Raw genomic sequence first — 18,867 nt, 5'->3', positions numbered from 1 at the left:
CTTAGACTATGAGAATATTATGGTGGCATAGCAAGTTTTCATCCACCAAGCTAAACACCTGGAGTAGGTTCATCAGGATGGAAGTTAATAGTATTTTCCCCTGCAGCTCAGGTGAGTTAAACACAGCTGACAGGTGGTAGCTTCCTAAGGCCTTAGGATGTGACATAGTCAGTGACACATAGCCCAAGAGATAATTAAGTGCCCTTTTATAGGCCAAATCATGGAATTCTCACCTAGCAAAGGTCTTAATCATTCCATTTGTGTTAAAATCAAACATTTATATCTCAGTCCTATTGTACTTCAAGTACGTGAGGAGGAGGTCACCACCAAGGAACAAAGCTGCAGTCAAGTTCAGCAATTATAATTTCAAACAAAATCTAATTTTAGGGCTTAGACAAAGGGATAATTTTGTGTAGTTTTACGTTATTTTTTCAGTTAATTTGTCACATGGTACTTTTGGAGATGGAAAACCTGAGATTTTTATAATTCAAAACTACATTCAGTGACACAGTAAAAAAAAAAAAAAAACAGGTTAGTCCCAACCATAAGGATTCAGTAATGTCATTTAATTGGCATGAGGAAGAGTTAATGTTGTTGTTTACCCTGTATTAAGAGCACAAAGGCTTTGGGAGGGGGAAAGACTTGAATTAATTTTTTAAGGACTGATATAATCATATAAAGAAAAGCCATTTGCATATTCACAGTCATCCTGGTCCTGCAGCCACTGAAGCACCAGGACCCCCTTGGTGCAGTTACTGCTGGTGATAAGATAAAACACATGTGGAGCTATTCTCAGGGGCAGGGAAAGTGTAATTTCTTTTAGAGCCCCATTAGGATTTGCTGCACTTGTTCCCTGGCTGTACCAGAGCTGCCTTTCCCATTCCAGCTCATAAGTCTCTGTTAGCTTTTTCCTGCTTGCAGGCTTAAGGGCATGTTTACCTGTTCAAATATCACTACAAATATCAGTGGAAAGGTCTTAGCATTATAACAGATGCACGATGGCATGGTTTGCACTTGCTCTCGTGGAGTGCTTCTGCAGTCTGTTAGCAGTGTGATGTCCATTAAAAATGCCAAGGAGTCAAGCAGGTGTCCTTTGCAGTGGGGCCTTTCCCTCACTGTGGCTTCCCTCAGCATAATTTCCCATTCCTTATCCTCCTCCTTTCCTGTCACAACTGAGTTGATTTCAGTTTATAAGATGAGCCATTCAGCTCATCTAAGCAAGTCATTTCCTCATGTCCTGCCACTAATTGAGATTCACTGGAAGCTCCAGTAGCTCCAGAAGATCTCGAGAAAGCTCTGCTGAGCTCTTTGCAGGCAAGGTGCCTGTGTCTTGGGGCAGGAGGCAGAACACACTGCTGGGGTGTGGGGACGCACAGGGCACTCTTGGGTCACACCCCACTCAGTTGTAGCCAAGCTACAATTTGCCTGGTTTTTGAACATACCTTTACCCAGCTGCTGCACAAACAGGTCTTTGTCTCAAGCTGGAAGTTGCAGCCTGTCACTCCCATTAGTTTCTTTGATACAGATCTCCCTTTTAAATTTGCCTGCATCTCCTTTTATCATTTGTCTTTCATGAATCAATCTTGCCAGTTTGTTTTTAAGGAAAATGCTGTTTACTACAAGCTTTGAATTCTTTTCCAAATATGCCTTCAGTCACTTCAGACAGTTATTGTAGCATTCTCCAAGCTTTTCCCAGCACAAGGAAATATATGACTCAGCATAGCCTTGGGTTGATAACCAGTGCTGCTAAAATATTGATGTATTTCTGACCTGTCCATTGGCGTTTTAATAACCCATCCATCACAGAGATATTGAGTCCATATATAAGTAATATGCTATTATTACCCAATATAAATAATACTGATGGGAATGGTTTTCATTGTTGCTGAGCAGCAAGGACTCTCTAGGGATACTTAGAGTTTCTGAAAACCTTGATATATTCATATTGTCCTGAGTGTGGAAGGCCAAACACTGCTGGTACTCACTGGGTAAAACGCTCACAGCCTTTCCATAGGTACACTGATGGGCTTCCTTATATAAACACCAGCATTCCCAGTTAACAGCCTCACTGTCTGCTGCCTGCTATGTATTATGGATAAAATTTGGGCACTTTGAATTAATGCATATGAATAAGCATTAGAGACTCTTGACAGTTGCTGCTGCTGCTTCGTCTCTTCTGAAGTTACTCTTTGATTCCGTTTGCTTAGATTCCTGGCAAGACTAATTAGACTGAACTGAGCCTGTGGTGAATAAAGTCAGCACAGGCAATATTTAAGGAGACACTTAAATCCCATTTTTTACTTTCTGTGAAAATGTTCTGAACACAGATCTCAGAGCTCCATCTCTGGCTTGCACTCACTGGGATCAGTATGGATGGAGCAGGAGTGCACTGATACACTCACACCCCTCTGGGTAGCTCTGCAGCAGTGAAAATGAAACTCATTGGTACTTACAGAATTATAGAATATCCTGAGTTGGACAGAACCCACAAGAATCATCCAAGTGTGGCTCTTGACCCTGCACAGGACAGCCCCAAAAATTACACCATGTATCTGAGTGTAATCCAAACACTTCTTGAACTCTGTCAGGTTCTGTGCTGTGACAGCTTTCCAGGAGAGCCTGTTCCAGTGTCCTACCACCCTCTGGGTGAAGAACCTTTTCCTAACATCCAACCTAAACCTCCCCTGACACAGCTTCATGGTGTCCCCCCAAGTCCTGTCACTGGTCACCAGAGAGGAGGGATGAGTGCCTGTCCCTTTGCAGGTGTTGCACTGTGGAGACCACAGTGAGGTCTTCCTCAGTCTCCTCAAGGAACAGGCCAGGTGACCTCTGATGTTCCTCTTAGGGCTTCCCCTAGAGGGCTTTCACCATCTTCATAGCTCTGCTTTGGACATTTTCTGGTGGCTTTATGTCATGGTGCCCAAAACTAAGCACAACATATCTAATCTAGAGATTAGATTTTTGTGCCACTGAGCAAGTGCATCACTAGGATGTGTTTGTGAGCATGTCTGCATTCATGTTTGTGCACCATATAAGCATCTACACCACTTCTTGTAGTATTCTGGGTTTGACATTACCATAAAACTTCAAATCTATTCGTTTACATTAACCAGGTAGTTAATTTCAGTACATCTTCTGCATGTGTGAAAAAATATTGAAAGGGTGAGAGCTCTGCTCATTTAATGAACTTTTAAGCAGAAGAAGAGCAATTGTAAGTTTTATTGCTAACTAGCTATGTTTTCCTCACCAGAATTTAATGATAGTGGATTGTTTATTAAAATAACTAACATCAGCAACATGGGAGGTAGAGTCTGATTGAATTTTTCATTTTCATAGCCAGTTAATGAAGTGTCTGAGTGGTTTAATAGAAAAGAAGCTGCTGTGCAGGTTGTTGTCTGCTTCACTGGTGAGGTAGGGAAGCCACCACTGTTGGTGTGAACCATTTTGTTCTTTGTCCCCTTATCAGTGTTCCCATGCAGTGCCTCTCTCCTGTCCTTGGGTCCTCCTGAAATTGTATCTAGACAATTTGTACCAATTGTGGACACAGATCCATTTTCAGGGATGGGAGTTATTGTGATATTGCCATATTTGTGCTCATGAATTGCAAGTACTACAAGGGTGCATGAGAAGAATAGAGATGCTGGGATTTTAAAAGTAGGTGACAGGTGTTTGTATCAGGCACAGAATATATGACTTGTTCAATGTTCTTGCAATTAACTTAGAGCTGACAAAATGCCGTTTTTGTTTCCAACTGTTATTTTATTTTAAAGATAACACAAGCATTCTGCAGCACATGGAAAGCTCAAATGCAAAACATATGAAATGCACTCTCTGTGCAGCATTTTTCCAGACATAGAAAGTAGAGAGATATATATTGCTGGAAAGTAGCCAGTGGAGAGGTAGGTCCATAGCCACAGGTCCATTGCCAATTTTTCTGGCTGCTGAAGGTGATCATGCCTGTAGAAGAGAGATTGCTGCCCAATGTGTACATCAGAAAATGTGCTGCACCAAGGACAACATGAGCCTTCTATGACTGCAGCAGAAGCATGGCTGAGGAAGTAATTTCACAGCACTTGTGACATCCCTTCCATCATATAGAAGAAGGAATATATATATAAATGTATAAGCAAGAAAATGTATTTTGTTTGATGGAAAACTTTGTGTGATTCCATTGACACACAGTCCTGACCCAATAAATATTAATATCATTCCTTATAGAAGGCTTCCTGAAAAAATCTGTTCCCCAGCAAAGGAATGGCAAAATCTTGTCCTAGTTCTGAGATCTATTGCAATACAGATAGGAATGCTGTGACTGAAAACAGAGGAACTTGTTTTGGCATGCTCTGCCTTCTCTTTGAGGTTGTTTAAATTATTGAAGAGTACTATGAAGTGCTTTCTATCTTGAAGTTGATCTTTGTAAATTCTGTTTTAGCAGTAATATTAAACATATTTTAATTTTCTAATTCACTTTCAAAACAAAAATCCCAGTTCATCATTATCCTTGCATACAAAAGAAAGTACCTGGAGGATGGGAAGCCCTAATTTCAGATTCATCAAAATGGAAATTACTTTATATAATAAGTCTGTAGTGTACAGTGAATGTGCCTGTCTTTCATATAAAATAAATTTTAAAATGCTATTAACAAACCAAAACCATTTACACATCTGAAATACATTTTAGTCTGCACCTATGCTGTGATGCTCTTTGGTGTAATTGACAGTAAAAACTTCAGTGTACAAGGATCTCCTGCAGTATGAATTACAGTGTTTGCTGTTTGTAGTAGTTTGTTCATACTCCTGGCTGTTGTCTCCTGAGATTTAAAAGAAACCCTGCTGATTTTCTAACACAGTGAGCTTTTTAATAGTTGGTTCCTGATACAGAAATTTAACTAAAATTGTGACCACTGGTTGAGAACTGACTAATGTATTTGTAGCATTTTCAAGTGCATGAATTTAACAATATAGTTTATAAGCAAGATTTATTTGGTTTTTTTTTTTTCCCTGGGTTATTCTCCTGGATTAAAAATCTAATTTCAAATAGGATTGGCTTGTTGAAAATTTTATCCTCATGTACACTTATTAATACAATTTGCGTTGTTATGACCTCCCTCCATATGTAGCTTGTGATTCTGTACCAGCTTGGTTTGCCTGGCTCATTTTGCTGGATATTGTGCTAAATTATAGGAGTTTTCTTTTGAGGTCTTAGATTTGGATATTCTTACTTTTTTTTTCTTTTAAATTGTTTATTTCAAAACCAATGTCTTGAATGAGCCTAAAGAGGAAAAAAGATTTTGTTTTGGCTTAAGAGCTCCCTGTTTGCCCTGAAACAGGTGTTTTATTATTTTACTTCTTCACAAAATGATAGAAATATTTTTAAGTTCTATGCAAGTCAGTTTATCTTCCAAATTTTATGTTGTTTGGAGAAAAGCTGGAATTTCATTATTCAGATAATTGTAGTTAATTATCCTAAATACACACAGCAGTCTGGGCCAAATACTTTATTTGAGTGGTGCACAGAGAAGCTGCCACTTCTTCACTTCTTGCCTTACTGCCCATGAAGCATCTTCTCTGAGCCTGACATGTCTTCTCTTTCATTCTGCATGGTTGTGAGAGGAGATGGAAATAAATTCCCATCTGATCAATCAAAATATTTAAAAAAAAAAACACCATGAGAGAGAAAGAGAGCCCATGAATGATGGTGTGTGACCTAAAACCGTGCTCCTTTGCATTAATACTGATATTTTGGGTAGGAGTTTCTTTCTCTGATGACTTTGTAGCCTTTGTTGCCTGTAAGCTGTTCCTGCTGAATCCAGCATTTCATACATTTTTAGTGCTGTTAGGACTCACACCAGTCTCAAAATGACTTGTTCAGATGTGCTTCTGGGGCTTCACACCCTCCTAATGGGAAACCTTCCCTATTGTAGCCCTGGGAGGCTGAAGAGGCAAATAAAACCAGGTGCAGGTAATTCAAACCAGAATAACTCCATTAGCACAACCTGGAAGCCTTTATAAGGCAGTCTTGTTGCTAACAAGTAAGGTGCAAAGAAAAGAGGAAAATTGAGTCTGACTGGAAGATGGAAAACTGCTTTCCCTTTCCTTGGTTTCTTTTTGTGTCCAGCCTGAATGCATGTGTTGGTCACCAGGTATGTAAGCTCTTGACTGAAGCAGAGGAAAATGAGGACTCTATTAGAAAAAGCAAAATAGTTAAGTGTTATTTTTGTAGCTGTTTCTTTCCTGGGCAGACCTTCATATTCTAATATTTCTGTGACCTTTCACTCTTATTTCTTACATATATTAGAGAATCAGGTCAGCTCAGTTCCCACATCTAATAGCTTGTTGACAAGGAAAAAAATTAATCAGAATTGCTAGTGTGGAATAAATTACTCCAAAATAGCTTCCCCATGGATACTGTTATTCTGAAATAAGTGCTCCTTTTTTTTAATTAGCACAAAATCTGCTAGACCAAAGTTTGTCAGGTTTCTCAGGTAGACAGTGGTGAGCTTGTAGAAATTGCTATCTTCCAGAAAATCTGTGGATTCCTTGAACAAGACTTGTCACTGCAATAACCCTTCCCCTGGCAGAGCCACTACTATAAACCACAGAGATTTCCAAGTCTTTATGACATTTTCAGATCTAGTAGAATTCTCTAATATTTGTATTCTTGGATGATCTGCTGAAAAGCATCTGTAACTTGATGATTTTCAATTCTTATTAAGAATATAGAGAGCTTTATTCCTTGGATGAAAAATAGATGAAACAACTTTTTTCCTTGCAGTTCCAAGCATGCTCTTCAAGTTTCAACCCAAAACACTTTTTTTCCCATCAGAACACACTGAAAAAGACTGGTTTATGTTGTGAACCCCTCCATCCCTTCCCGTGTGCTTTTGTTTAGACTGGAGGCCCCTTGTTATTGTTTTAGCTTCCTGACTTCCTAGCAGATTTCAGTTGCTTCCTAGGCTTTCCTGAATCTAAAGTGACTTCTACACTCAAAGTCAATAAACTCAACATTGCCCTGTGAAGTTATTCTTCCACTGCTGGCAAATGCCTGTTGTCTCCAGGATTTGGGGAATGTGGAAAGTACACACTGACCTGTAGCCATGCCAGCTCTGCTGGAGCTGAGGGTCCTAGATTATTGTTGCTAGCTATCTACAGTTGCCCTTGGCTCATCTTTACAAAAACTAGCGTGCTCTATCTGATTTCCCAGTTGCAGAGGATAGATTTGTTAATATTTTTTTGCTTAGCCAAGCAATTATCTTGCTCTAGGTCAGGCAAGGATTTTCAGATGCCAGGAAAGCCTATTTCATTATATATGTTTGTTCTGTAGAAGGGCTTTTGCTTTCTTTTCAAAGTGAATGTTTTATGCTGCCATTTACTGAGCATTCACACAGAGCTCTGTTGAGGAAGCAGCAGCTGCTTGGCTGGGGATTGGTCTTGCACCCATTAAAGTCAACAACAAAACTCCAGGAGCTCCCCTGCTCCCTCCAAGAGCACCCCTGAGGTGCAGTTTGATAGACTTCAAAGTGTTGGTACAAACAGAACATAGAAAGTCAAAACATGAAGTGAAAATATCTGACAGTATCAACAAAATATCTGAAAATATCAACAGTATGTTGATCCTATAGCATTCCAATTTCAACACAAATAAGATCCATACTTTGATGTGACAACTCTGCATTTATTCAGACCAACCTTGTTAGAAATACAAAGTGTCTTTGTTGAAGGATAAAACACCTTTATCTTGCTTTAGATGCAAGGAACACTGCAGCTGCTAAGTCGTAAAGTGGATGTTGAAGAAGATTGTTGGACATTTTACCATCTCCTATTAAATCTGTTTCTGACTGAGTATGTAATTTAGCCAATTTGGACATCTAAGCTGCTGATAGAAACAATTAAATGTCAACAGCCCAATTTTAAGTTTTATTTAGGTGCTTAATTTAGATGCACTTCAGTGCTTCAATTTTCATCTTAAGCTTTAGATATTTAAGTAACTTAATTTCACCCACAAGTGTTGCTGCAAGTTTGTTCATGAAGAAATGCAGATTTCTGAAAAAATCTATTATTTCTTCTATTTTTCATACTTGAAAATGGACAGAGGAGAAGTAGCTTTATTTTCACTTTCCAAATTTGCTTTCATGGTGCAAACATCTGTAGAGAGGATTGTAACTGTCTGGTCACTGGGATAGAGCCTGAATCTGGGTGTGTATTCATGTATCAGCTGCAGGAGTGTAGTTACAATTATGCCCTTCCTGGATCATTCTGGTATTGCAACCAATAAATGAAAAGTAAATATCCTAAACCACTTGTAAAACTATTATAAGGCTTAAAACAGAAGTTAGACAACTATAAAAAATACATTTTTTTACTGCAGTGGGGACACTTAGGAGAATTGGGTAAATTTCTGACCTTGTTACTGGGGTCTAGTCACCCACCTGGGGTGGCCAGGCAGTGCTGACAATAAAGGGCTGTTAGAGGGAGCAGCTGCACAGTGTGGATCACATTGCACTGACAGGTGAAATGTAGTGCCTTTCTTCTGCCTGGTCTGCAGGGAAGACTGTGCTGCTCTTCCCTTTTCACTTGGTTGTAGGTTCTGTTTTCTTCTTACTGAGTGGGGATTTGGTGAGGTGATACAGTGTTAATGACAGACAAATAACGCTCCTGGACTAAGCATGCTTTATTGAATGTGACTGTGTCATAATCAGCATGCCTTCACATTGATTACATCCCTCCTGTGCTCTCTGATAATAAATGTGCTGCTTTATTCTCAGAACTGCTCGATTTCCTGAAGTTTCCATTTTTTCCATTTTAGATGGCTTGACAGACTGTGTAGACCCTGACTGTTGTCAGCAAAGCAATTGTTACTCAAGTCCTCTCTGCCAGGGTTCACCTGATCCCCTTGACCTTATCCAGCACAGCCAACCACCCTTCTCTCAGCATCCTCCAAGGCTCTTCTATGATCGAATCAGGTTCCTTATTGGGAAGGAAAGCACTCATGTAATCCCAGGAGATGTCTCCTTTGAGAGCAGGTGAGTCGTCTTTTAAATGAAAGACTTTTCTGAATATTGAGAATTGCAATTTAATTATTTAACCAGGAAAAAATTGGGGATACCTGGGTAGCTGGAAATTTTTCGCCATTGCTCATAAAATATTTAAGAGGATAGCAAACTTTCAAGTCCCAACAGCTGAGAATCTTGTGTTACCTGTCTGATTGGTGGAAGTGTCCCACCAACACACTCTAATGCTCTTATTAACAAGTCTGGCTGTTCTGGAAGGTAAGTTGTTTCATACTTGTAAAATCAGTAGAGGAAGTTCAACCATTCCCACTGTGCATATGTAATGGCAGGATGAAGAAGGACAAATTGGATTCACATCTGCTGTCTTCAGTCACATTTCTGCCCAGTACAATTCGATCAGTATTTACAGTGCAATTAATTTATTATGTGTTACATAATTTAAAAACTTCCTTGGTTTTGCTACACCTTTATGAAGCAGTGTGGAGTTTACTGCTTTGTGCTGCAGGTTATCATGCAAAGAGTGGAGTGATCCCTGAGTGTTTGTGAGATTGGCTTTGCCCTTTAACAGGAAGGAACTGTGCAGCAGGAAAAGGGCACTTACTTGCTCAGAAAACCTGGTAACATATTTTCTTGAACATTTGAAGTAAAGGGGCATATAAGTTTTTATGCTGCAGTTCACTTGGGAAGCTATAACTTACATGCTGACAAAGAGATTCACAAATCATCCACATCACCTGACTGTTACCCTGTCAACTAGGCCTCTGCACTAGATAAACCATGTTCCAGTAATAAGCATATAAGAATTTTTTATTTTCACACTACACAGCACTTAGTTTACGACCTCAACGCAATCCTGCACACAAATTCAGTGCACTTTTTTCTTCAGCATTAATTTTTAATAAAGTAAATTTGTAAACAGTCATTATTGATCTGAAATACCTAAACATTTCATCACTATCAATAATGTAACAGGATGTTATAAATATGTAGAGCAATAGGCCATGAAGATGAACTGCATGAGAAGCACCCACCTGCTGCTGGTGGGTCTCCTGGACTGTTGCACTTATGAATGAGGCCCCTGTACTTGGGCCAGGGTCCTTGGCTGGCTCTGTGTGCAGTTTAAACCAAAATTCGCCACTGAAAAATTTTCCTCATCAAAATGCCTCACAGTGGGGAGTTTCCAAAGAGGAGGTGAGTGCTCAAGTTGCCTGCACAGTGTTCTGTGACACTGCAAATGTTAGCAGCCAGATTGTACATAATCCCATCAACGTGCTTTTATAGATATAAGGAATTGATCTTTTAAAGCTATCATTGATGGGATTTAACTTGGATTTAAAAGCTGTTTCTGAGTATTTCATTTCTTTACTCTGTTACCTGCCATGCCTTTGAAGACTGAAGAGCAGTGAAGTTCCCTGTGGGAGCAGCAGCCCACCCTCGCCGTGGCTTCTGACTTCCTGCCACTGAGGAGTAGGACTCTGCTGGAATTGGTGTATCACTGACACCCCAGATACCATTTCCTCCCACTGTAGAAAAATTCATAGCTGTTTTGAGAAGATCATTGGGATTCAGATGGGGGTGGCTGCATCTTAGGAGTCAGGGCAGTGCCTGGAGACTCGTGCTGGGCTGTGTCTCCTGAGGTTTGTCAACATCAATCTGCAATGTACTGGGCACCCCAAAGGGTTCCTCAGTCCACACTTTGCTTGATTCTTGAGTCTTCCAGGCTGTTGAAATATTGTTCATCCAGAAGTCAAATGTTATTAAAAACTGCCAGAATTTTACTCAAGGATGAGAGATAAAAGCAGGGTTTTGGAAAGAGGCAATAGCTAAACTGTGGTGCTTCTGTTCAGAAATCTTCCTCTGACATTGCCAATCTGACTGTCATCTTGTGTCGGTTCTTCTCCTGGGAATTAAGATTACTGAAAAAAATATAGAAAGACAACTGCTGCTACAGTAAAAAAACATCAGAAATCTGTGATCCAGCCTATCTGCAAAGAATGCTTGAGGGGCTTTAATCTCCTTTGGGCTGTTGCTGAAAAGGTTGTGTCTAGGCAGATGATATTAACTCGTGGCTGCCTGCAATGGCACTGATTTTATAGCATGGGTGATTCAGCATGAAAAGTTGGAAGGATTGGATGGAATAGTGGCATGTATTTATTTCAGAGTACTGCCATCCATTCCCACTGGTGCTCCAATTTTGCAAAGCCCTATCTGCCATTTTTTTTTTTTTTCATTTCCCTTTACAAGACATCTCTGAGGCCATTAGGAGCATTAAGGAAGAGACATCTACCCAGTGTTTTCAGTCTTCTGATTCAAATGACATTGTGCAGTGTTTTACTGTACCACAGGTCAGTGGAACTCTAGTATGGGTGATGTTTGCATGAATCTGGCTGGAGACAAAATGATGTTGATTAGATCTTGGAAAGCTATCAAAAATGGTAAAGACTGTCTCTGTCCTTCATACTTGGATGTGTTTGGTCTCTGCCATATCCTGGAATTTTCCAAATAATCTGAAATAGTAAAACTAGTTGTTCTGACAGCTGCTGAGACATCTATCCCTCTGCATTTGCATCTTGGACTTCAGCTTAGGTCTAATATTTAATCATTTGGCCTTTACAGTACAGTCAGGATGTTGCTTGAGCCGTGGCTAAATACTACACCAAAAATAATCTTAAGGGGCTACATGTTTGGAAAACATTTGACTTTTTGTTATGTCAAATCTACGTCATATACATTGGGTTTTTACAACTCCCACTTGAACTGTGGCATGCTGAAAGGCAGATTAGAGGCGTTCTGGATAAATGGAAATGTACTTGCTTACATCAGGCATGGTTTTAACCTACTGCATGTGGCAGGGTGTAGCAGATTATAATGTTTTTGTCAACTTCTGTTCTCAGGAAGGTTTTTAGCTTGTTTGTTTGCTGAGGTTTTTTTTGTTTTAATGCATGCTGCAGGCAAGCTCTTTGACTCACTGTAAATTGCCCACGAAAAGGGTCCAGTGTATGGTACTGAATTAATTACCCTTCAAATGCTGCTTACAGCAACATTGTCAGCAGGAGGAAACGAATGTACCTCACTAGCCTTCAGCTTCATTTCTCTCATTGAAGATTTTTAATCAGAAATGTAATATAGTAAATGACATCTTCTGGTAATGTGACACTTGCAAATTCACAAGCTGCTTGATAGAGTTCCATATCTGAGCCTAATGTCTCAGCCTGAGGTGATTATTGGAAACTTAACATGCAAAAAAATAGCAGGTAAGTAGCAGCAGAGCAAGGCAAAATGATGGTAAAATAATAAAATACTTCACAAGTACTGAAAGAATACATCTGAAATTTAAACTTCTATTCATATTTTAAATTAAAGATGTCAAACAAACTGCCTGACAGCAGAGATCTGAGATCACCAGAGTAGTGAAGAGTAGTGAGTTCCTCAGTTGCTCCTGGAATGACCCATGAAGCATTGACAGAGGAATTCTACTTTCAGGCCACCTGCAACCCGTGGGAATCTCAGCTTTCTCTCAAAAAGCCAACTGCTCCCTCTGGAGTTGCAGATTTAGTACAGCTTGCCAGGGGACTGGGAACATTTTTAATGCATTTGAAAACACTAAGGCAGCTTATCAGGGGCATGCTCTTGCCCAGCTTCACCAAATTAGAAAAGACATTTTTGCACTGACTTTCAAGTTAAAACAACTTGGAAAGCCTTAGGTCTGAGCTTATGCAATCATCACAAATAGGTGGCTGTTGGACAGATAGTACAAGTTATCCCCCGTGAGAAAGCAAAGCAGGGCAGTCACAAGAGTGTGGAATAAGTCTTAGAGGCAGAAAGTACAGTGCATTGAGGAGACATCATGATCTTTAGAGGTTTCTCTGCTCAAATGAAGAGAAGCAGTGAGTGGTAGCAAGGCCTCCAGCTCATCTGGGATGAGGATGGATGTTGAAGCAAGGAAGCGTGAAGTGGCAGCTGACTGTGAAGGGACATCACTGCAGGGAACATGCTCTAAAAGCTCTGTAAGGGAAGGAACTGAGGTGTTCTGTGAGCAGCAGAGCTGCAGGGAACATGCTCTAAAAGCTCTGTAAGGGAAGGAACTGAGTGAGGTGTTGTGTGAGCAGCAGAGCTGCAGGGAACCTGCCTGCCAGCGTGCCTGGGGATGTGGGGTCTGCTCTGTCAGCTGCCAAGGGGGAACTGGCTGCAAGCGGGGGCTCTTGGTTACCTCCTGAGCCTTGGAGACTCGTGCTGGTCATGAAGGAAGTGAAAAATGTTTTCATAGCTGCAGTAACTGCCAGAATTAAAGCTAATTCTGATCAAATGCTTAGTCAAAGATTTAGTAGGTTCTGGTAATTCAAAAAGAGGCCAGAGAAGACTCTTCAACTCAGAGTAGGTCATAAAGAGACATTAAATAATGAGGACAAATGTAGGAGCACAGAGGCAGGCTTAGGACATTTAAAATCTAAGAGATTAGAAAGACAACTCAGTACAGATAAATGGAGAATAATGAGGTTTATGTGTCTTTATCACATACCATAAATATGTGTGGCTTGTAAAATATGATTTATAAAATGGAGAATGTTGAAATATAAGTCTCTTAATATTATTTAAGAATAATGGGAAGTAAAGTGAATAAGTAAAGGAAAGAAAGACCATGGATGGAGATTTTGATGAGCTTTTATCGTACAAATCTGAGTGCTTGATAAAATATGAGCACAGAAGACAGGTCTGTGTGGAATGAACAAACAGGAGTGCAAGAATAATGCAGTTAAAAGTGATTAATCCCAGGGGTCTCACTCTCACACCAAAGTGTGTTGTAAATATGTGGAGTGCATTAATAAAGGTATTAGAAAAGAAAATGCAAATCTGTTGATGTTAGAAATACAGGAAAATAATATAAACAAGTATTTTTTTGCTCTAAGAAATCAGAGTAATTAGACCTGGCTATGTTCTTTTGAGTGAGTCTTGTGAGTCTGTTGAGACAAACAGGAGCTCAATTGCCTTCAGTGGAGCAGCAGATTTTGGGCCACAAATAGAGCCACAAACCATTTACTTCATGTAGGAAACAAAACAGGTGATAAGTCAGAACTCTTGTTTTGCATATTAGCAGTAATGCAGCATCTCCCATTCCTCTAGGATTTATCAGCATCTTTTCATGGCCTGGGAGCATGTAATTCCTATTAGCAACTGTGGTGAATGCTGTAGTGGCAAAGAGGTTAATTTTTACCAGTTGTGTTTTCTCAAGTCATAGTCAGACGGGTTTGATGATATCATGGTGATAAATCAGTGTCCTGTTAGTGGCTTGGGAGAATGGGATCTTAAGAAGCATGTCAAAATTTTCAGAAATTTATGTTCTCCAATTTCGGCATATGATTTCATTGGATCATGGTCAATTAATCTCTCTAGGTATATTTTTAAAATTCATACGTAGACTCCTAAATTATTTTTGCCTGAGGAGCTATTAAGTTTTTTCCTTTAGATCACATATTCACTGTGCAGTGGATGTGTCTATTGAGGTTTGCCACAAATTTTCAAGTTGAGAAAGAAACATAGCAATGCCTACATTTATGCTTGTCATTTATATTGAGTAATTAATGCCAGTTCACTTTATAAGTATTGCATTGGTTTTGACCCTAAATGTCTTAATGTTAGCAAAAGACTTCTGCATACACTGTTCACTTCATTATCTCAAACTGCAGTTCCAGGAAATAGCTGCAGTAGTTCCATGAGTTTCCAGGATCTGGGTTGGTTCAGCCAGTGGAGGTGTGGTGTAGCTGACAGCCCAGAGCAAAATTCCTGGGAGGAATTTCAGTGGAATGTAGCTGTGTAAGCCCTTAGAAAATCCCACTGGGTCCTAATCTACATCATAAGGATATTTTATGTCTTATTTCTCATCCTTAAGAGACTTGATTCCTGTATGTTTCTTTATTCAGAAAGGTAAAAGGCTAAAGCTAAGAAAAAGAGTAATTTCTTCACCATTTCTGTGACTAAGGTGAAAGCAATGGTCTGAAAGTACAACAGTGGAAGTTTAAATTGGACAGAACTTAGCATGAGTAGAGCACTCATGCAGAGGCATTGGAATGGGTAACTTGGTGAGCTTATAGAGTTAGACAAGCATCTGTCTGGACTGATGTAGGCATAGTTGATCTAACCCGAGGCAAAGGAGTGGACAAGATAAAGTCTTGTATTTCCTTTCAGCTCTCATTTTCTATGACTCTGTGATCCTGTTAGCCTCTGATTAGACACACTTAGTAATGAGTTCACTTTCCTGTCCATTGACTTTGATGTCTTCTGCTGTGCTGCCATGTTCCACCCTCTTCACTGGAATGTGAGGATAAAGTGGAAAGTGGGTGCAAGTCAATGCATCCCGGAGGGAATTCAGAATAACATCACATGTGATGGGGGATGGAGAAAAATGTATGTTACACTTGATTAGGCACCCTGTGAATTTACCTGTATAACTTTCTGAAGTTCGGTGAAGCCCATGCATCTCACTGCTGCCTTATCACATTAGTTCAGCTTTTTTCTAATAGACAGCAATGCCCTATACCTAGCAGCAGAGAATGAGGTTTCATTCTCTCCTTTCACAAACCATCACTCCCTAGAGCTGCAGCCAGCTAAATCACACTATCAGTGAAACCTTTGCAGTGCCATTCAGTGGCAGAGCAAATAGTACCCTAAAATATGTGAGGAAACAGGAACATATTCTCCTCATACCAATAGTTCATGGGAGAGTCTGTGTGTCATCCTTATGAGAGAATGCTTTTTCAAATTAATGTTTTGGGCTTGTATGACTTCTCTTCCAAAAATCAGCAGTCATTCTGATATCAGAGTGGTTCTGTCTGTTTGGGACCAAAGCACAGCCCAGTTTCTGGAATCGATGTCTTTCTCACCCTCCTCATGTTTGTAACTTGTTGCCTTCTACTCTTCTTGTTGCAGACGGGCGTGTGTCATCCGAGGCCAGGTTGTAGCAATCGACGGAACACCTTTGGTTGGAGTGAACGTCAGTTTCCTGCACCACAATGAGTATGGATACACCATCAGTCGACAGGATGGCAGGTCAGGCTTTCATGTATTATCCTCCACTGGTTTAGGTTTGTGTGGTTAAGGCCATCTGCCAACTTCTATTCATGTACAGAATTTTCATTGACATCACAGTTCACAGTGTGGCTTGAGGATGACATCTGGCCGTCTGCTCTGCCAGCATAGTTGATTGGAGCTCTCTGTAGAGAAGGGACCAAAGAAAGAGAAGAAAATAGCCTAAACTGCAACAAAACTACAGTGACATTCAAACTCCTGGAGTCAAAATGTGCCAGGTCTGCTGTAACAGTACCTTCTTGACATTGGAACAAGTCAGGTTTTCCAGGAAATATCCCGTCTTCTGCATTTTTTTTTTGTTGTAAAGTGTGAATCATCCAAGTAGTTTATTGAGGTGTCAGTGAAGTCAAATCCTTTAGTTGATCACCTGAGGCATACAGGGAAAAGTGGGAGCAGACTTTTTCCAAAGACAGATGGTTAAATTGCTGCTTCATAACCAGCCCTGGCTTCCCCTTCTTCCCCACCCTCACAGGTCTAAGTTCAGTTCTCAAAGCAGGTGAGGTTTCAATGTATTCTATATTGCACTCCAGGGCTGGCCATCCATTTGCAATAGGGTCATGACTTGCTCCTGAACTTCAATTAAGCTCTTAAGGGCAGTTTAAGACTTCATCTTTCTTGGCTGGATTGTGAATTACAAGAAATCTGAAGCTGTCTTCCAGCAGGGAAAAAGTGGTGCAATTTGTCACTGTTTCCACAATTATTTTTTTTGTTTGGCTTTGCCAATTTCTAGAAGCAAGGAGTGTGCATATTTATTTCACCTGGGTTTATTGACTTTCAAATCACACTACTGAAAGTTAGTAATTATAATTTCCTCCTTACACTAGCCTGGATAAAGTTGTTGCATTAAAATATGCTACCTGTATTTTGCTGTGAATGTAATCGGTGTCATTTGGGAAATGTGATGAGATATGCATAATTAAGTCTGACTTCTTATCACAGTTTGTTACCATCAAAACCTCCATAGTAGATGCATTCAGTAATACAGAGAGTGAAGTAGCTATTTACATATTACCTTGTGTTGCCTGACTCTGGATGTCAGAAACTCTGGAAACTGAGCCTGTACATCATACCTTCTATATCCCACTGTTTTGCAGCCCAGATGTTCCAAAGGTTCTTCACAGTTAGCTCCCAGAGGATCACCCTCCTTGTGTTCAAGAGCTCATCAGTTCTCAGTGCAATTAATCACCATCCTTCCCAAAAATTTCATATCCTGTTCAGGGAGGTCATATGCTCAGTGTGCTCAACCTTTTCCTCCTGCTGCTTTTAGAAGAAGGGAAAGGGTTATGTTAATAGAGCTAAGGCCTAACAGGCTTTAAGTCTTCTTATTCTGCATGCTCTTCCTGCACAGATGATGAGTGGCATCCTTTTTCTGAGATAGGAATGTCTTTTCATATAAACCAAAACAACTGGGTTGATAGTTCTGTTACAGATGGCTCACTGGTGTTGATGCTAGTAGATAAATAGAGGGGAGAGAGGCCAAGTAACAGTGAAATTCTGTGTCTTGGTATTGATGCATACAGGGAGAAAGCACACAGAGGTAAAGCTTCTTTGTGGATACAGGGAATGTGCACTTGAATGGTTTCACATACTAAATTAAGCGCTGTAATAACAAACATAAAGTTTTTGTGATGCATTGAAAGGTGTGGTAATGTGATTTAAAAGAAAAACAAAAAGAAACAAAACTATTTGTTTTTTCTTTTTCAGTTTTGACCTTGTGGCTGTTGGAGGAATCTCTGTCACTCTAGTTTTTGACAGATCTCCTTTCTTATCTGAAAAAAGAACACTTTGGTTGCCTTGGAATAGATTTATCATTGTAGACAAAGTTGTAATGCAAAGAACAGAGTCGGACACACCATCCTGTGACATCAGTAGTTTTATCAGTCCAAATCCAATTGTACTCCCTTCCCCCTTGACAGCATTTGGAGGGTCCTGTCCTGAAAGAGGAACTGTTATTCCAGAACTACAGGTAATGAAAAGACTTCTAAATTAACAGTTTGTTCTGTTGCAGAACCAGGTTTAGACAATCTTCAAAGATAGTGAGCCAGTAACTGCTGTAATGCCACTCACTTGGCAGAATAGCACCAATTCCTCTCTTTGGCACTGTTTAACAAGATTCTGTTGTCTCTATTCTTTCTTTACTTTTAATATTTAAAAGTGTTTTATTTCTTACCTTCAAGTAGAAGAAAGTGGGGAATGCTAATATGAATTATTATTGAAATCCTGATTTGTTGGTAGTGAAGCACAAAACCATTCCTAGTTACAGATGAACTGTACAACTTCCCAAACATCAATGTGAGACATGATGCTTTGAACATTCCTAGGGGTGTTTCATCCATTCACAGCTTTATGTCAGATTCTTGGGTTTTATTACTTTAATTACTTGTTACCAAGGTAGAGAGCAATTTTAACATGATCTTTAGGACTTCTTTTTTAAATTTCAATATATTTTTTTCTGGACTCTCTTTTAAGTGTTTAAAGTAATTTCTAATTAACGTTGTGAGAAACTGTTGTTTTACTTGGGACTTAAAAGACATTTGAGAGTCAAGCACACAACAAAACACAGCTCAGGTCATATTAAAGCCCTTAATTTTTAGTATGTTGTTTGAGCAGTTAGATTTTAAAGAGTATGACCTCTTCTGGGTTCTCTTTTAATTTCACTAAGCAAGCCTGGAAGATACTTTGGGGGGTACCTGTAGCCTCATAAAAGTGTTGCTACTTTATTCTACATGTGAGACACCTCTGCTTGAACTGAATTATGTCTAAACACCTCCAT

General features: G+C 39.8%; 1 protein-coding gene across 5 annotated transcripts in view; it reads left to right on the top strand.

Annotated features, from left to right (window-relative positions):
• Positions 1 to 18,867, top strand: part of TENM1 (teneurin transmembrane protein 1) — a 775,104-nt gene that overhangs the window by 681,578 nt on the left and 74,659 nt on the right. For all 5 annotated transcript variants that reach the window (XM_071442431.1, XM_071442433.1, XM_071442434.1 and 2 more), the window contains 3 exons: positions 8,807 to 9,023; positions 15,936 to 16,055; positions 17,799 to 18,060. In XM_071442431.1, coding sequence (XP_071298532.1) covers positions 8,807 to 9,023; positions 15,936 to 16,055; positions 17,799 to 18,060 — 599 coding nt within the window. The remainder of the gene's footprint in view (positions 1 to 8,806; positions 9,024 to 15,935; positions 16,056 to 17,798; positions 18,061 to 18,867) is intronic.

This window comes from Agelaius tricolor, unplaced genomic scaffold (genome assembly GCF_023055355.1).
Source record: "Agelaius tricolor isolate 1412-34295 unplaced genomic scaffold, bAgeTri1.0.p SCAF_17, whole genome shotgun sequence".
NCBI lineage: Eukaryota > Metazoa > Chordata > Aves > Passeriformes > Icteridae > Agelaius > Agelaius tricolor.
Note: the sequence above shows the minus strand (reverse complement) of the source record. Positions and strands in the feature narration are given on the sequence as shown.